Source organism: Colletotrichum jinshuiense, chromosome 8, assembly GCF_051148585.1.
Source record: "Colletotrichum jinshuiense chromosome 8, complete sequence".
In the NCBI taxonomy this organism is placed as follows: Eukaryota; Fungi; Ascomycota; class Sordariomycetes; order Glomerellales; family Glomerellaceae; genus Colletotrichum; species Colletotrichum jinshuiense.
In genome coordinates, this window is record NC_139315.1 from 640,894 (window position 1) to 667,354 (window position 26,461).

The 26,461-nt window shown below is 49.1% G+C and overlaps 8 protein-coding genes across 8 annotated transcripts; 4 read left to right on the forward strand and 4 right to left on the reverse strand.

The window, feature by feature from the left end:
• Window positions 1-138: 138 nt before the first annotated feature.
• Window positions 139-1,762, reverse strand: EsH8_VIII_000183 (ferric reductase like transmembrane component-domain-containing protein; the record flags this gene model as incomplete). Its single annotated transcript, XM_083269225.1, has 4 exons — window positions 139-1,189; window positions 1,254-1,505; window positions 1,573-1,693; window positions 1,750-1,762. The coding sequence occupies 4 exons, from the start codon at window positions 1,760-1,762 to the stop codon at window positions 139-141; spliced, it is 1,437 nt and encodes a 478-aa protein (XP_083128993.1).
• Window positions 1,763-2,945: 1,183 nt separating this feature from the next.
• On the forward strand, window positions 2,946-3,577 carry EsH8_VIII_000184 (copper transporter family protein; the record flags this gene model as incomplete). The annotated part of the gene is made up of 2 exons (XM_083269226.1): window positions 2,946-3,403; window positions 3,460-3,577. 2 exons carry the CDS (start codon window positions 2,946-2,948, stop codon window positions 3,575-3,577), a joined length of 576 nt encoding a protein of 191 aa, XP_083128994.1.
• A 102-nt stretch (window positions 3,578-3,679) lies between these two features.
• EsH8_VIII_000185 (DUF3433 domain-containing protein) lies at window positions 3,680-7,801 on the reverse strand (the record flags this gene model as incomplete). The annotated part of the gene is made up of 2 exons (XM_083269227.1): window positions 3,680-4,341; window positions 4,408-7,801. The coding sequence occupies 2 exons, from the start codon at window positions 7,799-7,801 to the stop codon at window positions 3,680-3,682; spliced, it is 4,056 nt and encodes a 1,351-aa protein (XP_083128995.1).
• A 2,823-nt stretch (window positions 7,802-10,624) lies between these two features.
• EsH8_VIII_000186 (FAS1 domain-containing protein) lies at window positions 10,625-11,999 on the reverse strand (the record flags this gene model as incomplete). Its single annotated transcript, XM_083269228.1, has 2 exons — window positions 10,625-11,275; window positions 11,343-11,999. The coding sequence occupies 2 exons, from the start codon at window positions 11,997-11,999 to the stop codon at window positions 10,625-10,627; spliced, it is 1,308 nt and encodes a 435-aa protein (XP_083128996.1).
• Window positions 12,000-13,702: 1,703 nt separating this feature from the next.
• Window positions 13,703-17,951, reverse strand: EsH8_VIII_000187 (uncharacterized protein; the record flags this gene model as incomplete). The annotated part of the gene is made up of 8 exons (XM_083269229.1): window positions 13,703-14,156; window positions 14,225-15,437; window positions 15,485-15,751; window positions 15,803-16,041; window positions 16,098-16,284; window positions 16,342-16,679; window positions 16,738-17,296; window positions 17,345-17,951. The coding sequence occupies 8 exons, from the start codon at window positions 17,949-17,951 to the stop codon at window positions 13,703-13,705; spliced, it is 3,864 nt and encodes a 1,287-aa protein (XP_083128997.1).
• A 1,504-nt stretch (window positions 17,952-19,455) lies between these two features.
• EsH8_VIII_000188 (uncharacterized protein) lies at window positions 19,456-21,535 on the forward strand (the record flags this gene model as incomplete). Its single annotated transcript, XM_083269230.1, has 4 exons — window positions 19,456-19,479; window positions 20,271-20,494; window positions 20,548-20,625; window positions 20,686-21,535. 4 exons carry the CDS (start codon window positions 19,456-19,458, stop codon window positions 21,533-21,535), a joined length of 1,176 nt encoding a protein of 391 aa, XP_083128998.1.
• Window positions 21,536-23,370: 1,835 nt separating this feature from the next.
• EsH8_VIII_000189 (NAD dependent epimerase/dehydratase) lies at window positions 23,371-24,494 on the forward strand (the record flags this gene model as incomplete). Its single annotated transcript, XM_083269231.1, has 3 exons — window positions 23,371-23,384; window positions 23,437-23,677; window positions 23,742-24,494. The coding sequence occupies 3 exons, from the start codon at window positions 23,371-23,373 to the stop codon at window positions 24,492-24,494; spliced, it is 1,008 nt and encodes a 335-aa protein (XP_083128999.1).
• A 735-nt stretch (window positions 24,495-25,229) lies between these two features.
• Window positions 25,230-26,022, forward strand: EsH8_VIII_000190 (lytic polysaccharide monooxygenase auxiliary activity family 9 protein; the record flags this gene model as incomplete). Its single annotated transcript, XM_083269232.1, has 2 exons — window positions 25,230-25,295; window positions 25,348-26,022. The coding sequence occupies 2 exons, from the start codon at window positions 25,230-25,232 to the stop codon at window positions 26,020-26,022; spliced, it is 741 nt and encodes a 246-aa protein (XP_083129000.1).
• Window positions 26,023-26,461: the final 439 nt, after the last annotated feature.

The window sequence follows — 26,461 nt, forward strand, 5'->3', positions numbered from 1 at the left end:
ATAGGGAATAATGTTACCATGGCGAAGTGTGGTGTTGGTGTTGATGATTTGAGCATATAGAATGAATCATTTCTTGATGATAAAAAACATAAACTGGATTACATTACCACACCCTATTAGACCTATGATGAGCTAAATCTAAGAAAAGCTCTCTTTATGGAACCAAACTTCGCTCGCGCCAGCTTTACCTCCCAAAATGTGTTCCTGGGCCACGGCAGCAGCCTTGCCCAAGTCAAAGGTCATGGAGGATGGACCGCAAACAACCATTCCTGCACTTCCACTCCCCTCGGTTATCCTTTGCGCTATCGACACTATATCAGGCCGCCCGGAAAAGCACTGAAAGTCGATCAGTCCACCTGCAGAAACCGAATCAAGCCTCCCCGGCACTCCTTTTTCATCCTGATGACTCGAATATTCAGGGTCAAGTGATGTTGAAGTGTTTGTGGCAGAGGAAACAGTCTCGTAGAGATGTGCAGAAACTGTGGAGGTTTTTTCTTTGCCACTCTCGTGGTGTCGTTCGGTAATATCATCAAGAGCTCGAGAGTACCACTCCCGGAACCCGGGATCGCGTGTGGCAACGACAACTTGTAGTTCCGAGCCCGCTCTTTTTTCCATCTTGGATTCCAAAAAACTCTCAATCATCGGCAGTGAAAATCCAGCACCGGAACCACCAGCCAAAACTAGTGTTCTGTCAAAACCGCCAAACCATCGATTCGTCACTCCGCCGTAAGGTCCATCGAGCAGTACTGGGATCGCAATATCGGGCGATTTTTCCGCAATTTTTGCCAAGCGAGCGGTTACGCCACCCTTGGGCTGGATATAGAATATCATCTGGTTGCGTTTTCCATGTTGCGGTACTGAGCAGATGGTGAAGGGATGCGCGGTTAACGCATGAAGACCGCATGCCATAAATCGAAGGTAAACATGCTGACCAGGCGTCCAAGACGCGTTGGTCTCGATGATGACCTTCAAACAGTGCGGTGTTATGAGTGATAGCCGCGCATGGTTTACGCCGTGTTCCATATAGGTTTTGAACTGGGTGTAGAAGAAGCAGAGTGCGTACAAAACTGCCGTGGCAATGAAGTAGTCCCAAGAGGTAAGGCGAAAGTCGCAATGTATGAAAAAGAATATGAAAAATACGGCGGCGGCGAGAATGTGGGTTGCCTTGAAGAATTCGTAGTAACGTTCACTATTGGAGTAAGTCAATAGTTCAACAAGTATTGATACAAAGTGCTACTGTATGAGAAACATACCGGATCCAGCGGATGGACATAAATGTCAACCATGCTTGTGCAAGAAGTGCAATAACACCGGTAACCCACATTCCTCCGTCATTCCACTGTTCCACTATATCGCCTTTCCACATGTGGAAAATGATGAAGGGAAACGTATGCACCAGAGCCAAGGCGAACATGGCCCAGGCCACCCAGTTGTGCCAGACGTTGAGCTTTTCGTGAGAAATGCCAGTAACAGCCGAAATTGGATTGGCCTTCGCACCGAGAATGCTAGGTCATGTCAGAAATCCTCATCCTTTATCCTCAAAGCTCCAATTCTTTGAAGCAAAAAACCTACAAGAGAAACGGCATGCATGCTAAGGCCATGTAACCTGCCCTAGTGGCAAGCGGTGGAGAGTTTCCGAAGCTGATCTCCTTTGTGTTGGGCCAGTAGTATGGCCGAGGACCGAGAGTCATGGCTGCGGAATACAGTCAGAAGACGTCGCTGGCAATGTAGAGTTTAACTTTGACTTACCAAGAAAGAACATGGCTCCTACTGCGCCAAGTAAATACGTTCCCAGCGATTGAGTGTTCCATAAGCCGAAACGGTAACTTTTGTAGGAAAGGAAGCGGCTGAGAGACAGAAGACGCAACCACAGTGTATTAGATCCTGATGTGCGCGGGCCATGGACGGATGCGAAATTCCCAATAGTGAACAGCAAGATAACCGCAAGAAAGAAGGCCACTGTTGGAAGCCCATAGCGGTGATCAGCCTCGTACCAAAACACCCAATACCCGGTCTTGAGAGCGCATTGGTCGGGCGTCATGGAGCATTTTCCGGCGTCGCGGCTCGAGTGTAACAGGACAGGCTGGTCTAGCCATGGCAGAGACATTCTGTTGCTGAGCCTTTGTTAACGGAGGAGTACTGGTGGCTGGGCTAAGCGGACTGAGTAGTGGGAAGTAAGAAAATGAGAACGATCAGGGTTTGTTTTTGGGCGAGGAATTGCAAACATGGATTGTCAAATAGCAAAAGCCAATGCCTCCCGACGGAATACTGGTATCCATTCAGTTGCATTTGATACCAGTGAACTCCTACTGATTGTTAAGCATGACAGAAATTATCAGTCGTCATGGCCGTATCAAAGTGGTGACCCTCAAGGTATGAGGACTGCAACTGCTCACGTTTTGAGCAGATTTGAGCTCTTTACGACTGCCGCCCACATAAGCGCTACCCATGCCTCCAATGTTTTTCGAGCAGTTTATCGGTGCTTAAAAGCCGGAAACACTATGTAGTGTGAACAGATGTAACACTGATTGAAGCAGGCATTTTTTATTGGCCAAGCTTTTGTCTTTTGACGATCTACCGCGTGGGGAATGGAGAACTGGCGCGTTTCGGGACCCTCCGTTCCCACATTCTTCCCGAGCTTACGTTGTTCAGATGCCGTGATACCCGCCCCGAAGGAAGAAACTTGCTCATAGTATTTCGATTTCCCTGGGTTGCTCGGCAAGATGATTCATTTTTACCGCGGAGTTCTCATCTTTTTATATCAATCTTAGGGTACCCGACACTCGATGTGCCAATGCAAGCAGTTCTCGTTCAACCCATAGATGAGCTTGAATGTCACCCATTGCGCCATTGGCCGACACCAAAGTATTAAAGACAGCAACCGGAAGGCATACACACACTGAACCACCGTGTCCCACATTCTACGGAAACTTACTTCTCTGAAAATGGATATGGACACTGCAACAAGCACCGCCATGGCGATGGCCACCTCGACTAGTGCAAGCTCCAGCAGCATGTCCGGCGACAGCATGTCCATGTCAATGGCTGATATGGCCATGACATTCTTTGAAGCGTTTCAAACACCTCTATTCGCAGATGCATGGAAACCAACCAGCAAAGGCCAGTATGCGGGTACCTGTATATTCTTAATAGCTTTGGCTTGTACTTTACGCCTACTACTTGCCCTCAAGCCGATCCTGGAAGGTCGCTTCTGGAGAAACTATACCATGTACGACTCGAACAAAGATTTTACAACTTCAAATCACGGCGGGGAAATCGAACGTGGAAGCGCTGTGGTGGTGATGCGGAAAGACCTCGGTCGACGGTGGGCGGGATGGCGAGCGAGCGCTGCTGCAGCGAGGGCGACTTATGAAGTCATCGTTGGAGGCGTTGGATATCTCCTGTATGTGAACCCTCCACCTAGTGACTTGAGTTGCATGTTTTCTTACTGGATATTAGGATGCTTGCTGTAATGACGATGAATGTGGGATATTTCCTCTCTGTACTGGGCGGCATCTGGCTGGGGACATTTCTGCTTGGGGGCCTTGCTGGCAGCAGCCAGGCAGTACACTGCTAGGCAATACATAAGAGTTCATAGCTGGAGTTTGATGGCATCTTTGGTCAATACATATTTCTCGGACGAAAATATTCTAACTACATCAAATGTTCATTGTCTATGTTAAATCATTTCCAACTCTCTTTCATTTGCCTCTTGTGACCGTTGATGCTCCTGTTGATGCTCCTGTTCATGCGCCGGGCCATGCTCATTCTCATGTCGCTCTTGCGTCCGTGGTAAAAACCACTGATGCCCAGTGTAGGCCGTATCCTCAACACTCTCGACCGATTCGACGCCCATCCGTCTCCCATGCGTGCCGGTAACCGCACCATAAAAGTATCTCCGGCCAAGCTCCTTGACCCGCTTCTCCCTTTGCTCGGAATTCAACTTCGACAATCCTTCAAAGTCATCCAACATCCTGCTCTCGTTGACATAGTACATTGCGCCGGCAATACTTCGCGGGTCGACTGGCATCTCAGGCCACTTGATGAACAGACTCGCGGCGAGTGTCAGTATCATGAAAGCCATAATCGATACGCTCATGATTGTGCAAACGTTGTGCGAATTGAGTGTCTGCGTGAGGTTGTACGGGACGTTGGCGAGAAGAATTGGGAGGAACTCTGCCAGAATGGCCATGAAAGCGGCGAGCATGAGAACTACGTCTCCTTGAATGATCGCGGCATAGATACCGTAGAACCCGTTTGTGGGGCGGGTGAGTAAAATGGACTTTTCTGGTGGCTGAGAGCGCCGGCCCATGTGATAGTATGGACTGATGACTGCAATGCCTGGGGAGTTGTTGTCAGTAAAGAAGGCCAGTTGGAATCTTCTCCAGTCGTCGTGGATCAACTTACTAATAAAAATAGACTGCCAACAGAAAATGATTGTAACACCCAACGCTGCGAAAAAGAACCGGACTCCGAATGTCTGACTATCCATGAAATCCTTGAATGAAGTCCGAACGCCAAGAGTGATGTGATAGTACAGTATTATGATAAGCAATGCGATAAGGAAGAAGAGGAAAGCCAATCGCCACCAATATGTCAGGGCAATGAAGGGGACGGACTTGCGCCTCTTCTGGGCATCTCGTTGGTATGCGTCATTGAACTCGTCGTCAGATTGGAGCGCACCAGATGCAGTAGCATGTAAGCTCTGCGCCGAGTCGTCGTAGTAAATGATGCCGTATTCGTCACGCCCGTGGCTGTTTTCAAAATAACCAATCCAATACTTTTTCTCTCTCATTGCTTTTTTGCTGGCTTTGAAGTCAATCTGTCGCGATCGGATTTCGCCATTTCGTGTGAGCGACGATATCCCGGCAATGCTCCAGGGGTTTGCGTGGAGCCCAGTTTCCCAATTCCGGAGGAAGAAGAGCAAAACCAATAGAAGAACGATGATAAAAGCAAGCAGGGCAACGAGTGCGTGTGCAGACACTGTTGAGACGCCTAACTGTATGCCGCAGCCGTCGATAGCAGTGATTCTGCATTTTCCGTGGAGCTTCATGCCAATTGCCTCGGTGGCTAAAGGCGCTAGGAGGGACGACGACCATACCACCAACGTTGTAATAAAAGGTACTGGATGTCCCTGCATGAGTACTTCGAATGGTGCCAGGAACCCTTTCCAGCCGTCGAATTGGAGTGTCATGCTATTCTTTCCCAACGATCCTTCCTCCTGAGCGAGAGCAAAAAAAGGTTGGTACAGCTTGGCGTTAAGGTCGATGATGCGCAAAGGAATCGTGATTAAGACAGCTAGAATGACGGGAAAGAACTTGCCGAGGAAATAGTCCCCATTAGTGAATGCAAACTTCTCGATCTGGGTTATAATAATGGCAGGCGAGCCTGTAGCTGTCGATTCAGATACGGTCGTAATAGTCGCCGTTGACGGCTTGATTGTCGAAAGGCGGGTAGTAGGTTCAGGCGTCGAGGTGATTGTGCTTAGCTTGCCCGATATTGTGGTGACTATGGTTGTTGGACTGGGCGTAGAAACAATAGTGCTTAGAGATCCTCCAATGCTGGTGATCACCGTGAAAGAAAGTGGCATTGTGTCTGTCGGAGTTGTGACTATCTCGATCGTGGTTGGGGTGCCTCCCACAACAGATGTGAATACTCGTGGAGGTGGCGTCCGGACAATGGTTGTCTCCTGACCATTAATTATGGTCCTGATTGTTTCCGGTTCGTCCGTTGTTGTGAAGACCCCAGTGCTACCGCCAACTTGTGAGATTAGTGTCAATGAGACAGGTTTGAACCCTGCTGTCTCCTTGAAAATCCCCGTGGCGCCCGGTGTCGATTCAACGATGACGACTGTTGGTGTTCCAGCTATAGTTGTTTGAACCGCCATGTAAACAGCATTAGGAGATGGCGTCACCGTAATAACCATCTGTGTCTCCTCTCCACCGTTCCTTGTTACGAAAGTCTCGGGCCGAGGCGTGAATGCCACGGTGTAGACCCCCACTTCATTGGTCACAATCTTCTGAGGTACACCAGTATCAACAACTGTAACGACCTTTGCACCAAACACACTTGTGATGACTTGGGTGACTGGAGTTGGTGGATTATCGTCCTGGCCTTTGGACCCTGGAGCAATGGTGATCACTCTTGTGATTTCCGTTGTCCCGACTGACACATATACTTGCCCTGTTGCGGTGGAGGTGGCTACCGTAGTGATAGCAGAAGGCCCGGAAGTGATGACAACGGAAGTGACTGAACTAACAGTCGGCGGCCCGTACTCATGTGCCGTCGTAATTATTGTGGCCTCTGTCGTTTGAACTGTTGTCTTATATCCTGTTGATTCAGGGATCGCCACAGTAGATGTCGTCACACGGCCCACCGTCTTTGTCGCTGTTTCCAAGTAGGTGGTTTTTTCATCGCTAATGGTGTCCGTCCGAGTGTGTGTTTCAGGTACAATTATAGTGGTAAGAGAGTTGCTGCTCGCGTACGTTGTCTTAATTGTCTTGGTTACGCCAGTTGTGATGATTTTGGTGATTGTTGTTTCCCTAGTGGTACCGGGAAGCGTTGTTTCAAATATTGTTGTGAATGTGGAGGTAATGTTGGTCAAAATCACGGTGGAGTAAGTAAACGTAGAGGCAGGTTTGGTAATGGTTGTTGTGAACTCAGACTTGATGACTTCAATACTCTCGTCGCTGGCAAGGGGTCTCGAGGATGGGCTGCTGGATTTGGAGGAGGAAGAAGTAAGTCCTGCGGGAGGCGCCTTGCGTTGCCCTGACACATCTGGAGTGGACGATGCGTCACCATTTGGGTCGGAAGCTGTCGAGCCTGGATTTCCCTTCATTTGCTTCGTAACCTCCGATTTCGCGGCTGTCTGAGAGATGCTAGAGGAAGTTTTGGTGATGTCGGCATTTTCAGAAGACGTGGCCTTCATCGACCCCGATATTATCGAGCTTATGGTCGTTTGAATTGATTTACTTGACTCCCCGGTGGTGGCAATGCGAGTAGTTTCAGATGGCTTTTCGGTTTGCGTTGAGGAAGCCGACTGAAGTATTTTGTTCCTCGCTTCGGTGTTTTCTGCGATAGTGGGACTACCCGTGACAGAGGGGGCTTCTTTCTCCTTGTTCGACGATGGCAATGCTGAGGATAGAACCTGCAGGTCCGTCTTTGACGCGGGTGCAGCTGTTGACTGTACTGGTGCCGAGGCCGGACTGGAAGGCTGTTTAAGCTCAGATGTTGTCGGGAGCTTAACGTTGCTAGATGGGATGACAGCTGCCGGCGTTGGGGTGTTCGGTACTGAGGACAGAACCTGCGGTTCAGTGTTTGAAGCAGGTGCAACTGATGACTTTTCTGGCGGCGAAGCCGGTTCTGAGGGTTTTTTAGGCTCAGACGCTGTCGGCGTGTTCGGTATCGCAGCGGGGGTTGATGTCGCAGGAACTTGCGGTGAGCTGACTTTACTCGGAGATGGGTTCGGTTCGGCAGATGAAGGTGGTTTACCAGCAGAGCTGGAATTCTGTCGAGCTTTCAGGTAGTGACGAGGTTCGATTGTTGCCGTGCTGTCGGAATTAGGCATCGTCTCCCGGGCAAATATCACCAAGCCCATTAGCATCGAGAGCAGTAAAACCATGCAGACGATGAACGGCCATCGCAACGGTTTCGGCCGATAGTTTGGCTTCTTAGGAATCTTGGCATGGTGTTTCTTCTCTTCTACATCGGGATGGTCGTCGTAAACGTCTTCGGTCGCCTGCAAGTTGTACTGCGCGTGCGACTCGAAGGTCGACTGGTCAACAGGCGGAGGTTGATGCATCTTGGCTGCGAGCCGAAGTCAACGGCATAACCGGCCCGAGTCTCGGAATTTTCGTTCCCGCAGGTCGTTGGGTGATGTACCTTGGCTAAGAGAATTTAGTGGTTCAGTTTACAGAATTCCTTGCCGCGCTGTGATGGAAGGGAGTCGCTCATATTTCGAGCAACAAGCACCACGGTCTAATCCCCTCTCCGCGTCCCCCTTCCGTGTCCGCCATCGCACAATTAGGATTCTTCTTTTAGTCTCACAGTCTCATATCCACATGCCGCTAGTTTTTGGGCTGCTTTGGCTATGAGACAGGCAGACAGTGTGGCCAGGCACTTTCGGGGCTTTGCAACTTTGACGGACGCTCATTCGTCGTCTTCCGTCTGTCGATGGTTCCAGCCCCGGTGGCTGTCAGGGAGGCCGCTTGACCGCATCTAGGCCACGTCTATTGCATGTTGTCGCGTGGAGCTTTGGGCCAATCACCGTGTCTTATAATCGAGATGGCGTAGTCCGCCCTCAGCTGAAGCCCGCCCACCTCGACGGCGCCAGTCAAGATGCGGACTGGGAGCTAAGGGGGTTGAGCCATGGCATTTGTTGGTTGAAAAGGCTATTAGGCCCTTGCGCCGAAAGAAAACTTAGTGGCGGGGCATAGCTTTCGTGCTACACGCGTTGTCTCTCTATTCTTGCCGACTGGGGTGGTTTTCTTTCCTAGCACTAGAAACATCACCGCCAGCAGACGGGGAGGTGAGTGTTTGGTCAAGAAGTGACATGTTGTAAATAATTGGTCGGGGAGTGATGAAGGATGTCGAAAGATGCAACCACACTGGGGAAAGCTTGTATCCTCGGGAGTTGGGGTCAAATACCGGCCTAACCGCTGCTCCTTACCGCTGCTCAAGAGCTGCTGGCGCCAATGAGGGGACCAGAAACCACCTGCACCGCCCCAGGATAGGGCTGAGGTCGGAGAAACGCCTGGACGGGCTAGCGAGTCAAGCCGAAGTATGCGCTAATAACCAAGCTGCTGGGAAGCCCTGTGTTTCATGGCGCAGGACGGCCTCCAGCTGCAGCTTGTGACCAAGCTGTTGGCCAGTAGACAGCTTCTCGGTACTTCTGGTGCTCAGGCGTTCTGTCCAAGGTATCAAAATATCTACGAATGGGAATGGCCTTTTTTTTATTTTAAATTAAAAACCTGCTAACGCTGCATCTGGAACGGTATTAGCTATGGAGATTGAATTAAGAGTAGAATGAAATGAGCGTTTCCAAAGGACTAAATGAGAATGAGATAGCTTCTGCAAGCGCCCGCGGACACGTCATGCTGTTATTCACTCATATGCAGGTAGCTGCACGCAAGCAATAGTCGATGAGCCTGAAATGCTGGCAAGCACAGCATCGCGAGGGCTACGGTTATTTTCATTCAATCCTGGCCAGCTTGCAGGCTTCATCGCGATAGGCCATGTGGATGTCATCTCTCCTGCAAGGATCTATGTTTTGGAGCGTCCCAGCCTTTAAAACCTGCCTTCCAATTTTTCTTGGCTGGGATGCATGGTGGCTGCATCGTATGTATGGTGGCGCAAAGCATCGCGATCGTGGTTTAACCGTTGCCTAAATCCAGCGAGTCCCATCTATTATTGGCGGGGCGGTGCTGCAATGCGCTCCCCTTGTGTTACATATACTCACGAGAGTCCGCCTTGCCACCTAAGCTAGCAAAGCCAATAGCCTCCTCTGAATGAATTTAACTAGTACATATCACCCCTCAAGCGTCACCAACAGAATTCAGCACGGGTTTGGACACCACTGGTAAAAGACCTCAGTCTACTGAGCAGTGATAACTATTCCTACATTGATGCCCACTGTGCACGACGGTCTCCAAATTCCTTAGATTTTCATGAGTCGAGGAATGAGCCTTTAGTATTTGTATTTGGATGCACCAAAGCAAGAGAAAAAGAAGGCGTCTCATTCATAAAGGATTCCGCGTCGTCGCCACCAGCACGCTTGAAACCCAAGAACACCGATACCAACTTGACCGGCCACCAGGCTCCAAGAACTCCCCTGGAATTATATGATAGAATAGGCAGCATGGTGGTACAGTAACAACTGGTAGATAGACACCGCTGTAGGAGGGTACGTCAGAAGAAATTGAGAGACAACAAATCAGCTAAAGAAACTTGGTCCGACAGGGATCTGCTGCCTTTAGGAAGGGGGCAGGAAAGTGATCCCCATTGGGCATGTCTGTTAGAAAGTAGTGCTGTGGTGTGACATGAATTAGGCAGCATTCGCTGTTCTTGTGAGGAGTTAGAATCTACCTACAACTATTGGAAGCGGCGGGCCGGCAAACCTGGAGAACGGCAGACGAGCCCCAAGTCAAAGTTGGGCAACACCTTTTGTACGTGTCTTGGGGCCTCAAACCAATGTAATGTAGTTTATAATATTGTACCTACCAGGGAATATAAGTCTCCAAGCTACCGCACAATGCATGTCTTGAGGGGCGAGCGAAGCCGGTGGTTCATCGATTGTGCCGACGCACTTTGGCAATGTCACGAAATTGCCGATATTGTCTGGTCATCTTCAGGTTGAATAATGTGTCTCCTCGTTGCTATGCATTGAATGAATAAAATATGTGATGATCGAAATCTTTTGAATATTCTGATGCGTTTCACGATTAACTGGAAGGTGATAGATTGCACTAGCCTGATACTAACGCAGTCAATATCGAGGCCAGTATCTCTATTTATCAGACTTTTTGCTCATTTCTCTTTGATGTAAAAGCATCCTAAACTTTGATGGTTTGCTATCACAAAAGATGTATGGGTTTCTTTGGTTTACGTAGCATTACTTTCTTTTTCCTCACAAGTCTGAACCGAGCCAATCAACCTCCGACTTGCCGCCATTGTCAACATACTCAGACAGTCTTTCCTTCAGCTCCTCAACGTCAATTTCGCCGCCATCATAATCAGCCTTGTGCTTGTGAGGGGGAATGGGAACACGGCCGGGAACGTGAATGACACCGTTCTTGGCAACACCATCGGCAACAACGATGGGAATGTAGCCATTGAGCTTGATGCGAGTCCAGCCACCCCAGGTAGCGATATCGACAGCAATGTTCTTTCCGTCGAGCAAGGTCGGAAGGTCAAGATGGTAGTGCTCTGTGGCCTTCACAGCCTTCTTATCATCCGGGTGGTAGTAGGCATCGCTATAAAGTGTGGCATTGGCGACGATCTGGTACTTGAGCAAAGCTGTAAGGTACTTCAGACCGGTCTCGGTATTGAACAGGAAAGCGTTAGCCTTGGGCCCAAGACGAGCGAAGGCGCGGTTTGAGGGTGCAAAGACGGTAGTTCCGGTAGATTTTACGCCATGAATGTACTTGACGAAGTCGGTCTTCTCGTATGCTAGAAGAAGAGTCGAGAATTGGCTAGGAAGAAGGGTAAGTTCGCGGCCGACCAGGGGAGGAGGGATGATGAGGCTGTTGACAGCGTGGATGATTCCATTTTTAGCGTGCTGTGTAATCACTTGTTAGTCTCGATTGATGCACTATTTCTTGAAGGAGGAGAAGACAAGCGCCTACAATGTTCACGGCGACCACCTTGGCGTAAAAGTTGATCCGTACACCACCAAGGCCGACACTGGTGCGAAGTCGCTGGGGCTTGCCGCCGAGCCACGACTCATCAAGCAACGTTGGGAGAGTGTGGGTTCGCAAAACCCTCTTGGCATCGTAGTCACCGATACCAATATGGTACTTCAAGATTGCCTCAATCACCTCCTTGCCAGGCTTCTTGTGCTTGGGAATATGTTCGAAAGCACGATCAGTAGGCACGAATAGAGTATGGTTCGCTTCGGTACTCTTCAACACCTTGACAATATCCTCATACTCGTTGACCAGCTTGGCGAATTTCTTGGTATGTTCGCTCTCGGAAATGAGCTCGTAAATGGTCTTGTCGGAAACGTGGGGTTCGTTGAAAACCTCTTCGTCGAGAAGATGTTCGAATTTGTTCTCGATAGTTTCGTCGAGGGAGTGCAGGGCCCCCTCAATGTGTGCGGATAGTGAATCGATACCTTCGCCGACGGTATTCACGATGGAATCCTTGGACGGGACGCGGTCCCACCAGGATGCATGGTCAGGGTGGTCATCGTTCTTGATTGACGACTGCTCGAAAATCTTGGGGTCGGGAAGAATAAATGCGTTGGCGATGGCCACGCACGATAAGGCAGCAACAGCTTTCATGGTGATGGACTGAGTTTTCCAGATTGGAAAACAACGCTCTTTGGATCTTGAAGAAGGTCGGTGTGGAAAGCAAATATTACAGTGGAGGGAAGCGGACTGCAAATAAGGTCTTTGTTTCTTGCACGCCTCAGGATGAACAACACACAATGGGCCAAGGCGGAAGCTGGAGCTACGCAACCAGTCTGAAGTCTAATCGTCAGGTGACGTCAACGCGGACGGACGGCAGCGGCGGAGTGAAACTACCGGTATCCCCCACTCATCCCACCCAATGAACCTCGCATCCCCGGATAAGCTGGAGCCAATACCAGAAGTTAAAAGGGTGCGGAATGGGGACTGTTTGATGCGAGAGTGGTTTAGACCTATGCGGACATAAGTACCGGCACCATCCTCTCTTAGATTCAACTCATCATCCATGCTCATGATGAATGAGGTGACTTTGGGGCAAAATCACGCAAACTAGGCAGGTCCATTGGAGCTAGGGTAGCTACAGTAAGCAGTTCGAGCGCGTCATTCGACTGATGTTTGAAACCGCTTTCGTACGCGATCATCGGGTTCTCGGGGTTTCGGGTCCCCATTTATCGGCATGACTTCTCCCCGCCTCCGAGCTCGCACGGCCCCACTTCCCGTTCCGTTGGGATTGCTTAGATCTTCCGGATGTCTGCCGGCCAGAACACCAAGGTGAATTCCGCCGGATTTCGGTCGGATTTGGATTGATTTCTCAGCATGTTCTTATGATTAAAGAGGATTTAGTTTGATTATACTAGCATAGTGCCCGTCAAGCTCGTGTTACAGCTTGGACTGCGGAATAGAGGTGCATGTTCCAACCAGCCTCCGGCCTTAGCTTTCTATACGACGTAGGAGTATTTAAGTTCACGGGAAATAATTTCGACTGATTGGATAACTGCTTTGTTCTTCATACTGCGTAAGGATCAGTATATTGAACTTTGCGTAACCTTGTGTGATGTGGCGTCTTTCGTCAAGTAGTTTTTAGCAGCTGTTTCCAATTGTGTTAACCGAGATTAAAACACCTCTTAACCCTGGAACTACTGAGGAAAAAATTCTACTTAGATGCACTATGGCTGAAGTCTAATGGCACTGTTTTGCGGAGTTGGTTATCGGTTGCTCCCTTGAAAGTCTACCACCAAAATGAACATACCAATTTCGCCAACTTTCATAAGCCCATGTTACGCACGTTGAGCTGTGACCTTTTAAAATCCTTGCAAGAATAGCCTGCTGCCTTTTTCTTCACTGCAACATAGCTTGAGCAACGGACCTTCTTCGCTGTGATGATTTCAGCATTCAAAAACAGCATCCAGTATGGTGTGTACGGTTATACCATACAATACTGGCACCATGTCTCAACCCAGTGCCAGCACTCCAGTGTATATATTTCGTTCACGTCCAAGGAACCACAACTGACATTACAGCCTGAACTCTTAACCTAGCTCACCATATCATTACGAATGGGGCATTCTTCTGGAAGTTTTGGGCCTTTACTTCTCGGTATAAAGCTCGATATTGGTATTAGTGTGATATCTAACTAATGGGATTCAGCCTAATGCCAAATTAACCATGTTTAGGAAGGACCACAGAGTTCAAAAGACACAGCTTTTCGAGTTCAATAAACAAAGGAAATGCCGGAATAGTCAAATCCAGCTTGTTTGAGCCAAAGTTTTACACGACATTCTGTGAGAAACCTCGAGTTAAAAGGCATCCACCGTCTTACCCACAGACTTGCTCACAGCCTTATTGAGCTCGTCGAATTTGCCATTCTGAACTTTGTTAATATGGTGAAGAACGCGAGGGAACACATCCTTGTTCGCGCTGGGGCTCATCCATGCATCCAAGTGGCCACGGCCTTGGAAGACTTGTCTCTCGTAGCAGATGCCTCCGTTAGCCTCACTGAGGGTGGTGAAGGAGATGTCCGTGTTTTCCGGGGCATAGACGTCGTTCTCACTACCAGAAAAGAAGAAGATTGGCAGGCCCTTGAGGCGTGCTATGTTTTGAGGAGTAACGAGGTTCTCGTTCTGGGAGTCAGTTGCGTACTCGTGGGTGCCCTGGAACATAAGGTGACGCAGGCTTGCCATGGAGGTACCTCCAACGAAGTTCTCCAGTTGTGAATGAGTTGCTTCATTGAGGCCATGGTGCGACCAGAGACTGAAAGGGAATTACAGAGGTTAGCAGGGGAGATTCACTTAGAAAATAATGTAGCTACAAGAACTTACCGGCCGAATACAAGGGAGCTTCGATGGCAAACAACCGAGTTGCAAATCTCGTTGCGGTGACCGACGGGGTAGAATCGCAACAGTTGGTTGATGGCCTGTTGAACGTAGCCATCATGAGGTGTGCTGGTACAGTCGAACCATTTGCCTTGGAACAAATTGTAGATGTTGGCCATAGAAATAGGAAGGCTGGCCTTGATGTTGTTGACCTTGGCGAACTTGGGGTTCATGAAGACCTGCGATGCAGTTACACCACTGAGCCATTGGCGCGGGATGGTGCCGTCGAGCAGACCAGAGGCGAGAGCCACGGATCCGGCGCAGTGAGCTACCACGTAGGTGGTTTGCGAGGGCCCGGAACCATCCATTTTATCCACAATGCTGTGTCTCTTGCGAATCTTTTTCAATGCCGCATGAATGTCACGGCGCGCATCGTAGGTGGTCCAGTTCTGTTGAGCCACAATGGTCTTTCCTACGCGGTGGACCATCACATACACGCGGTATCCCTCTTTACGGAAAAAGTCGACCGCGTTCTCCTCAATCGTGGGCAGTGCGAAGATTTGCTGGTCAACAGCAGCGCCGGGGATAAATAGCAGGATCGGTGCATCCTTCGGATTCCCTTCAGTCTTAGGCTCCCACATGAACAGCTTCGTCTTGACGCGGTCATTGGCCTCAACTGTGAGCTCTTCGGATGAAGGTGTAATGTTTGGGTAGCTGTTAAACGGCAGGCTGGGCCATTGCATAGGAATGAAAGGGGTAAGGAAGGCACCAGCTGCCTTTGCCGTGAAGTATCCAAGGAAGCTGGCGGTGGATGAGACTTTGGCGTAGAGGCTGGATCCAGTGGTCTCCATGGTAGTGCATTCCTGAAGGAATGCAGCCGGTTGGATGTGAATGACACCCTTTCCACGAACCTTGCTAGGAATTGATTCATCTTGGTCGTTAACCTCGGTGATAGTGCAGTACAACGTCGTGGTAGCTTTCCAGAGGTTGATAGGGTTAAACACTACATCAGAGTTGACAACCTTATAACCGTTGAAATGAAGCTTGGAGCCATCCTTTAGCGAGATCAGGAAGTTGTAGGTGAGATTCATTGTGTCGGGAGATCTTGGGTCATCATTGAAAAGCTGGAATTTGCCGCCCTGGACCATGCACGTTCCTCCCAACGCAGGGCAAGTGAATGTGCCGGTCAAGGTAGCAGCGTGCTCCTTGTCATGTACCACTGCATTTGTCAGCTTTAGAAAGGTCACTGGGTGAAAGTTTACCTACAGTTGTGGGTGTTCCATGACCTGGCACTGAGGAAGAACCGGGCATATTCACCACGGCTCCGAGCAGTGGCAGTGGATCGCTCGAAATCGAGGTTCTTAGCATCATCGCCAAAGTGGATCCATCCGTCCATCTTCTCAGTGAAGGCGATACCGGCAGTCTGATCATCTCTGGCAGTCTTGATAATCTCTTGGACTCTTTCTACCTGTTGGTTGTCATCCTCATCGAGGAATTGGTTGTGTGCCGGCTCTCCAAAGAGATTAAGAGAACCTGTGATGTGTCAGCAAGTTATGTCCCGCACCTTTACAGTGGATTACCCACCATTCTTCGTCTTGTAGTCAATATCGATTTTGAAATCATCAGCAACCAACTTGACGGATCGCTCTGCCAACGCCGTGATGGTCGCGAACGGGTTAACGCCAAGAGCCGCAGGAACCACGGCACCGTCACAGACAACCAGACCCTCGTACACATCTGACTCATCATTGATAAAGAGCTGGCCCTTGTGGTTGACGCCTCCGCTGGCGCCGGTGCCGTCGTTGCTGATTCGTGCACCACCACTTGTTGTTACTCATTAGATGCTGTCTGCATGTTTTGAGTAGGGACAAGTACTCACATAGCATGGACAGTGATCTCCTTCTCGCCGAAAGCCGCGTAGAACGGGCTGTCAACGTAGATGCCGCCAATCAAGTTGGTGAGTTTGGCTAGGTAACCTGCCAGCTTCTTGGCTCTGTGCGACTTTCCAACACCAGAGTAGTTAATCATAGGCCTGTCCTTATCCAGCTGCATGGTAGCTTGGCTGCCTAGAGAAAGACGTTAGACACGGTCTCAATAATACTTTTGATGCATTCGGGCCTTACTGTCGTGAGACATGATGAGGTAGCACTGAGTCTTCTCGGTGCTGCCCTTGGGGTAGTAAGGTCCGAAAACCCGGCTACCTACAGCAGCCGCAACGTGCTCCACTGCCCGCATGACGGAGACATTGGTAGGAAACACTCTGCCGGGCATGTAGGTGAGCATTTGCTGGTAAAATGGAGCCAGTGCTGCAGGGATTGCTCCCTCTTCGATGACGAAGCCCTCCAGAGGATTATCCAAGTCATGACGACAGTCAATCACACCCGTGATGCAAGGTCCAACAGGACGGTTTGGCGGGGGATCCGGACGTCCCATCGAGTTAACGTACTCGGAGGTGTTGTAACTGAAGAATTGGTCAGTCATTGGCCGCAAATCATTGCATTACTCAATTCAACGCTTACCCAAATGCCAAAATGTCACCGTTGCCACTCATACCATGGCCAACGTCGTTGCTCATTGACAGACCGAAATTCTTGCTGCGAAGCAGAATCTCGGTGGTTCCGATGCTGCCCGCACCGAAGAAAACAAGCTCCTTCGCATGAACCCACATCAGGTCCTCGTGGAATATATCCTTGAAGTTGGCTCGCTTTCCTCCGTGCCAGGCAAAGTGGACGATGTAGCCCCCCCTGTCGCCCGTAGCCTTGGTGACGTAACGAACCTCGCATTGGCAGAACATCTCAGCACCCCAATTCCAGGCGTCGCTGAGATAGTTGACCAGCGTTGTAGATTTGCTGCCATCGTTGAGACCGGTAGTGTCTTGTCCACTCAGGGTCGATGCACGCATGTAGACTCCGGTGCTATTTTCTCCATCCTCGAAGCGGGTAGTCTGAGGCACACGGTCGAACTTCTCACCCCAGCCCATGAGCTTGGCCTGCTTCTCAAGTGTTTCGAGCTTGGGGAGCTTGGGGAAGTCTTTGGGGTACTTCTTGGGCTCCAGAACTTCGCTAGCTTGTTGATAGTCTGAAAGTTGTCAGTCATCAATATAGTCACAATGAAAAATAAACTTACAAGGATCCAACTTATCATGACCCTTGAGCTCTTCGGGCCATATCGGAAGATCAAGAACACCCTTGTCTGCCTTCAAGAAGACATTGGCATTCAACAAGCTAGTCCCGCCCAAGCCGTTGCCGACAAAAGCGTTCTGACCATCACCAACAATGAGGTGGTAAAGTCCGGTCGGATCGCCTCCGTCTCCGTACTTGCCCAATCTGCCAAGCACACCATCCGTGGCTGCATTGGTGGTGTGTAATTCTCTTATCGTGGGCAGAATTTCAGAAGGGAATTCTCCGGGCCACTTCTCCTTTCCACGCTCCAGAAGACAGACCTTTTTGTTGCCTCTGGCCATGCGACTGGCGGCAACGGCACCGCCATATCCAGAACCAATGACGACGACATCATAAGAGGGTCGGATGAGCTCAACGGGACGGGAAATGCGAGGATAGGCGCCAGTTACGGGATCAAAAGTCCCGCTCATCGTGTCGTACTCTTCACGGGGCTCGGTGGGCTTATAGGAGTCTTCGAAAGAGCCACCATTGTCAAAAGCCTCGGTGTACCCGTCAGACCCGCCGTTGTAGCCGGTGGTGGGCTCATTTTGCTCCGTGTTGTACCCCTCCATTGTTATTGGGCTCGTGGCAGCCTTCGGGATAAAAGAAAGAAGTAAAAGCCTTCCTAGAGTCCCAATTAATGGTAGCTACGGAACTGAAGAGGTTACACTAGCACAGCGGCTGAATCCATGTGGGTGAAATCAGCTTCTTATAACGGCAAACGCCATTTCCTCTCCAAACCCCAGAAGCGCCTCAAATGACCAGAAGAAACCAACATTCCGTTAGATGAAGATCCATGCTTTTGCTTTCTCCCTAATGGGGTCGCTTATATCAATTGTTCACATGCTTCTCGGAAGAATGAGATTATCACGAAGGTGCTGTTCCTCGGGCTCACCGAATGCGGCTGTTTTCGCTCAGCATTGAGGGGAGAATGTTCGCAGCCGTCTTCAAGACAATCTGCGCGTACATTCGACACAGAAAATAATCTTATGCCCACGAAAGGTAGGGGTCTTACCCCGGAATTTTCTCTAGTAATGTTTGTACTCAACAGTTTTATAAATGTGGCTTAGTGGAATATTTCCCCGCGAGACATTCATCGCATTGGTATGCGCATCGCTGCGACCGAGCCAGAAAAGAAACAAGACATCCCACTATTGAGGAAAGAAAAGCAAAATCTAAAAGGCCCCAACATTGATCCAATGGTGACCTTTTGGTGTGTAGAAATCTTGAGTTAGTTATCTGTCGCTGAAAACAAAGTGTGTATGTAGTGTAGTGCTTGTGATGAAGCTTCCTAGGACAGCTGTTCTGCAGGTTGAATTGACTGTCGCTGCCACAACAGTGAAACATTTTGCACGCTAGGCACATGCCAATTCAGGGAGGGCAATCTCCACAGCGCAATAATAACTCTAATTGGAATGAGCCAGTTGGATGTGTTAACCCTGGAGGATTTTACATGGGCAGATTCTCATCATTCCCAAGTTCCAACGTGTGATGGTGCTAATGAGGGCTGAAGCTAATTTAGGTGGAACTTCTCCAGGCGGACGTGGTACTAGCTGCCGAGCATGCTACAACGGGCACATCCAACGGGGTTAATCACTGAAACGAACATCATTAATCAAACTAAATAGTTCCCCGACATGGGGAGGAATCGATTGGTGGGACTACTGTAGTCACTCAGACATGGCCGCAACAAGGAAGCGGAAGCACGAAAGCGGGAAGACTAGCGGCCCGCAACCGGATCTAATAGGGGATTCGGGGACTACCTACCAGAGAATGTATGGGGGTGCCGGGGGTGGAGAGCTCCAGCATTCCACGCAAGACCGAGACATGGCTCCAAATACATGCATGCTGGATAAACAGAATAGTTTTCAGCTTGTCTCTGCTAGCTTGGCCGTTGTCTCGACATGGGAAAGACGAAGGATGCGGTGCATGCCATCAAATCTCTCACCCTTTTTGCGTCTGTGGCTGCGAAACACCAAGACAATTATTGCTCTCTTGGGCCAGCTGCGGGTAAAAACGAAAGCCGCAGGCAGCAAATAATGTAGCGGAAACCCTATTCCGCACGCTACTGCATAGATGAGCCAAAAACATCGCTCTTGGGTTTGTAAACACACGATTCCCCCATCAGCGTGAGCAATTCGACATGTGAAAGGTGGAAGCAGCCGGGCATGTGATAGCGAGACAAAGTCATCTCAAATTCCACACTTGGGAAGGATTCATTTTTCTGGCTTCATGTGGTTACCAGGTACGCAGTCTGTTCCCCAGTTCGGACAGGAGAATTGCCAATTAACCGCAGCTCAAGAGGATATAAGGTGCCAGACAAACCGATCTTCATCTTCGGGATCCCATGCATAGCTCCCAACATCGTCTCCATCTTGCATGTTGAACTCACTTGTTATTATCACTCTTTCAAGATGGCTATAATCAATGTGTATCATTCCCTCCCGAAGGACCTCATTAATCGAAAAGTCGTACTCGCACCTTCAAACCCTAGCGACAAGCCAACGTCAGCGCCTATAAACCCACCTCCGGAGAACAAGCTCCTTGACCGGGTTTTCACCGGAAGGCTTTCTGACGCTGTCAAGCCGAAGCCGTACTACTATACCGGCGCACCGTGGACGCTTCTATTGGACGATACCATCCTATTTTTAAAGAATATCTTCTTCCTGCCATGCATCGTCCTTCCCCTTTTTGCTTCTCCTCCAGAACGCTCTTTTCGCTTGGGGGATAACAGATTCAAAGAGGACTCACCTTCATTCTTTGGTCGACTCAAAAATCAATATCAAGCATGGCTTCAGCAATATTTCCATTCTGGTCCGCTGGACGAACTTTACCCATCCTTCAGCAACATTCACGACATCACTGTCCACCTATTTCTGATCATCACCCAGTCAGCTTTTCTGCTTTCGCTGCCCTTCATTTCCTTTTTCTCGTTCCAATTCTTCGTGGCTTATGTCGGCATCTTTGTGGCCACCAACTACGTCGCCTGTTGGAGGCTGAATGGCTGGATGCCGCAGGGATACATCTGGTCAAGGCCCAACCTCAGCGAACTCGGAGTTTCAATCCATGACCATGAAAAGGAAGAGTGGATTTTCTTGAATGGGGTTGCCGTCGGGTAAGTGTTCTGGTAACCTCTAGACTTTCTCGGTAACGCTAATGGTGCAACAGCAAACATTGGCTGCAAGGCAACATCGACAGAATTTCTCTTACCTTCCACCGAAAGGTTAAAGGAGTTCACAACCAGACGTATGTAGTTACATTTGCCCGATGTATCTTATTGGCAATTTTGGCTAACATCAGAGACAGCGCTGGGATTATTTTTGACGTGATTCAATGCCTTCTTGAGCGCTGCCTCTACTTCGGCACTTCGGATACCAGAACCTGCTTCTCCCTCATTTCCGACGCCCTTCTTAACTCTGAAAAAACCAAGGTTGTCTTGATTCTTCATTCACAGGGCGCTCTAGAGGGGAGTATCATTCTCGACTGGCTCATCAACCAACACCCTCGTGAAATTCTGCAGAAGCTGGAAATCTACACTTTTGGAAACGCAGCAAACCACTTCAACAACCCTCGTACCAAGAGGGATCATGGCGTGCCCAGACCCAAGGGTCGCGCCATCCGCCACATTGAGCACTACGCCAATTCCATGGACTTTGTCTCTAGATGGGGTGTTCTTCACTTCAAGAAGAGAACTGCTCAACAGGATGGCCAAACAATTGTCTACGGCGAACACTCCAACATTCTTTCAGAGCAACCAGTTCCCAAGAAGGGTCTCAACATACTCCAGGTCAAGAAGCACAACAAGCTCGACGAGGATTGGAACGCTTATGAGGGCGCCTGTTTTGAGCGCAATGGTTCGGGTCATCAGTTCAACCAACACTATCTCGATAACATGTTTCCCCTGGACGATAGCCGTACCAAAGTGTTGACCAATGGGAACGGCTCGCCTGTTGCTGGGACCTTTATGGCCTCAATGGTGAAAATCCATAATGATCCGAAGGAGGTGTATGCGCGGGTGAGAAGACAAAACGGAGAGGCAGAACAGGATGACCAAAACGGTGTCAATGGCGTTACTCCCGAGACGACGAGAGTATACCACGTTAGTCGTCTCTGGCAATACGTCAATGGTGGTAAACCCGAGGCCGACAGTCGGTGAGCTGACGCCGATGCAAAAACCCCTGTCACACAAAAAGCACAAGTGCATGTGTGTTTCTAGGTATACGAAATTAGCTTATTCGTTGTCTTGTTCTGGGGACGTGTCTCGATTGGATTTCAGCTTCGGCTGGCTAGCTAGGCTTCATGCATCACACGTACCTGGTGCTGACCTGCAACTCCTAATAAAATGCGCTTTTGACACCCGACTTGCCTAACCATATGATAAAAATCCACCAACTTCAATAAGTAGAAAGTGATACGGCGCCAACTAAAGATACTTCCATGGATTTGGGACTCTGGATGAAAATATTCGCGTACACGCCAAAACGTTCAACGAAACAAGAACTCAAATGAATTTCACAGAGCACGGCCATACCGACCTAATAATAATAAGCACCTCCAAGGGCTTAAAAGCTTCTCAGGGGAAACTAATGTTTCATGGTGCCCCAACCACTGGTTTGATTCAATACATTTCTAGAGTGATGGCAAACCACTGTTTCTTCAACCACTGTTTCTTCAAACGAGTATGAACTTATCTGTTGAGCTTGCCCAAAACCAAATGAAGCCCTTATAAAAACAGCCAGTATGTCTGTACGACTTTGATTCCCTTACATCCATCACAGTCTGAGAGATTTCTCCGGGCCAAGATAGTATAGGACACAGTAAAAGGTTTTTAATCTTCAAAGACTTCTAATAGCAGCACTGCATGCAGCCTGTTCGTGGCTCATTGTTGAATGTATTTCGAGCACCGAAAGGGATCCATGCTCTAACATGGCCGGTATCAATTATACAGCAGTGCAGCTAACGTCTCAAGTATTTCGATGCATCCGGACGAATACTTTCCAAAGCAAATTTAGAGTCATTCAGAGAACAACGTTGATTTATTGGGCTGCAAAAGTAACTTTTTGCCATATGACGTTAAGTGGCTTGGACACAGAGGTCCCTATTGAGGCTTGCAACTTACTTCGTCATACGTAAGTGAGCGAAGCTACACATGCCACATAAATAATGCAATGTAACATGATCATGTTGAATCATGCATAATCTGAAGAATGTCAATGGCCCACCGTGAACCCAAATTTTGGGCCATTGGTCTTCTCAAAGCTTTTGACTTTAGCTTACGGAAGAGGTCGAAGGTGGAAATGTCTGGGGGAGCTGCTTTGTATGGGTCTATAAGCACCACTAGAAAAAACCACCAGAATCTACAGCGGCTGGGTACCGAATAGTCCAAAGTTGGGTACCGAATATACCAACCCTAAACAATAGGTAAGCAGTTTCGTGGGCTAGCTACCTCCTAAATTTACGTGTTGCGAGTTGAATTGTAAGTTTCAGGAGAGCCGGGACTAAATATCCACATGTAAGAAGAGCAGCTCGTATTGGGATAGCAGTATGTGTAGCATATTTCAGCAGTCGACTGAACATCTGAATCCAATTATTGCATATAAATTGATGTTAAAATTGATGTCAAATCATATCAGCACTGAGTGTCAGACTGGACGGGCCCATCTCTTGGAGGAAACGTGGGGAAGCTTCACTGGCTCGTCTGTGGGGTTGAAGGACCAACAAAGCACCACTCACAATGCAGAATTGAATGTATAGCGGGGAAAAGACGTAGCTGATGAGGGGAACCCCATCCGTTCATCTTGTCTCTCCCTCATTGCACGTGGCGTCATCTGGTCAGATCAACGGCAAGTCGGCAAAGCTTCGTATACAGGACAAACAGTTTTGATCTGTTTGCCCTAGATATTGAGTATCTGAAACCATCGATTTCATTACCGGTGTTTCACCAACCACTCTGCAAGACGCACCGTGGGGCTTCGATCCTCACCAGCAGTCATGGCCACCAATCCGTGAGTATCGATATGTCGCGTAAAACCCGCCACGCTGCTCACGGTCTTGTAGAAAATATGTCTTAGTCACAGGTGCAACAGGCTTCATTGGCGCCCACGTTGTTGATGCTCTTCTCTCTCGGGGCATCAAAACTAGGGGTGCAACCCGTTCACTTGCTAAAGGCGACGAGATGAAGAAAGCTCGCCCGCAGTTTGACGGGCAGCTAGATTTTGTACAGATTGAAGACTTCGAGAAAGTCGGTGTCTTTGCTGAAGCCGTCAAAGATATTGATGCTATCATCCACGTGGCCAGTGTAAGTTACTTACTGATATTACTGATAAAGAGAGTGGCTATCGGCTAAACATTTTTCTCTGCAGCCCTTTTCATATGACACAAAAGACAATGAGAAAGAGCTGATAATACCCGCCATCAATGGGGTCCGCTCAATCATGCAAGCAGCAGTCACCAACCCTAACATCAAACGCATCGTCATCACTTCTTCGTTTGCTTCGGTTCTGGACGTCAACCGCAAGGCGCCCCCTTACTTCACATACACTGGGGAAGACTGGAACCCCCTGACATACGCGGAAGCTGCAAGCATCGAGACAAGTGCTGTCGTAGCTTATAGAGGCTCCAAAAAGTTTGCAGAACTCGCGGCTTGGGATTTTGTCAAGGAGGAAAAGCCGCATTTCGATATTGTTACTCTGTGCCCGCCTATGACTTTCGGGCCGGTGGTACATTCTGTCAGTGGTGCCGACAAATTGAACGAATCCAACGCTATGCTTTGGAAGGTTGCAAGTGGACAACACCCTCTGCCTGTAGCAAGAGTACCGTTCTGGATTGATGTTCGAGACCTCGCCGTTGCGCACGTTGAAGCACTCTTGAGATCCGAGGTTGGCGGGAAGAGATATGTGCCGACGGCGAATGATCGGTTTTCCTACAGTCTTGCGGCCAAGATCATAGAAAAGAACTTTGATTGGGCCGAAGGCAAGATTTCTCAGCAAGACCAAACGATCGACACATCACATGGCCTTGATGGAGAAACGGCGGCGAGGGAACTGGGCATCAATTACCGTACCTTTGACCAAACCGTAGTTGATCTCATCAAACAGGCGAAGGCAATGGAATAATATGCAGGCCAACTGGTCGCGGATAGGGGTGGATTTGACAAATAATACCAAAGGGGTATATTATGCCAAGACACTCAGGATGAAGGATCAGCTCAGTTTCCACTTCAACAAATACAAATAGAGAGAGCATACAGATTCTCATCACAAACAGTGTGCTGGTTCCAGATTACCGTAGCAATATAAGTGCCGAGTCTTTAATCATATACTCCCCATGCCCTCAGATACCAATGTGCGGCTCGTGACTGCATTGTCTTTTGCCTAAATACGCCTTTTAACCAACCATAGTGGCTAGCTCATGTATGGCGATATGAGTCCTCCGCTGGAGCCAATTGAAAATAGCGAGAACCGGAATATCCAATTTAGCTGAGCCGGATGGTAAGCAAAACTTCCCGTCTCCGGAATGTCTTCGGTCCTTTCAATATTTCACTTCCACCGTTTTCCACCATGGACCGCATGACCTTCCACTAAAAATGACGTTTAGCAATTGTCTATCGGAACTTTTACCGTTGATGGATCCTTCTCTGCGGTATTTCGCTAATTTCGCAATATTGTCAGCCGGAACATTTGGCTTAGCATCCGAACCCAATTACTAAAATACAATTCCGTAGTAAGATCAATTATATAAGAGAATGAAGACTCCTGCGATTCCTCTATTCTTCGACTGCCAGACCCATTGAGATCCTAAGTTTCATTTCAGACAAGCTATTCACTCTGTTCCCCCTACGACTGTTTATCATGAAGTTATCCCTAGTGTCTACCGGCGTATTCGCCGCTCTAGCCAACTGTCACTGCATTTTTCAGGTTTGAAACTCTCTCGAGACGGCGGAGGCATTCGAGCTGATTATTACGAAAGAAAGTATCGGTCAATGGGAGAGAATATGGCTCCCTTGCAGGCCTACGAGCCCCAAACCAAAACAACCCTACAGAGGACGTCAACTCACAGGACATCATATGCGGAAAAGTAGCAACATCTTCCCAGGAAGTCATTACGGTCGCGCCTGGGGACAAAATCGGCGCCTGGTGGCAGCATGTTATTGGTGGAGCCCAATATCCAGGAGACCTGGACAACCCAATCGCCAAATCCCACAAAGGTCCCATCACTGCTTGGCTTGCTAAGGTTCCCAGCGCTTCCAATACCGGTATCACGGGGCTCAACTGGTTTAAGGTCGCCGAGGACAACTTGGATACCAGCTCCGGACAATGGGCTGTTGATAGAATGATTAACAACGGGGGCTGGAGCTACTTCAACTTGCCCCAGTGCATTTCCCCAGGCGAATATCTGCTTCGCGTCGAGCTGCTGGCTCTTCATTCAGCTCACTCACAGAAGGGTGCCCAGTTTTACATCTCTTGCGCAAACATCAAGGTCACCGGGTCCGGGTCCTTCACTCCGAGTTCAACTGTGAAATTCCCAGGTGCCTATCAACAAAACGACCCGGCGATTCTGATCAGTATTTACGGTACCGGCGGCGTTCCTAACAATGGAGGCAAGCCATACTCTGCACCGGGCCCTAGGCCGATTACTTGCTAGAGATGATAGGACGTTCCATAATTTGAATCAAGTTGATGGTTACAAAAAACTCTTCTTAAATGGTTATCATTGGTAATCATGTCCTCAAAACTGGTGTCTTCTGTGATAAGACATCCATAGCTTTTGTTCATTGAGAACATAGTCTCTTCTCAAACACCTGTCACCTGCCACCGACTGGCCATCAGCAGCGAAGCCCATGTCACTGTTGACAATTGATCTTTGGACGCTACTACTATTCATTCAAGTGGGGAAGGGAGGCTTAGAGTTCCATCTCTTTGCAGCGGGTGCATCCAAAGTTGTAACTAGAGCCAAGGCATATGATAAGTTTTGTGGCCCTCAATTTCGGGCGTGCGACCCCTACTGAGACGGCTACCCCCGCTTCTTCGATGATTTGTTGCATGGACCTCCTCTTGATCGGCGGTGAAGACGCGTTTGAGGG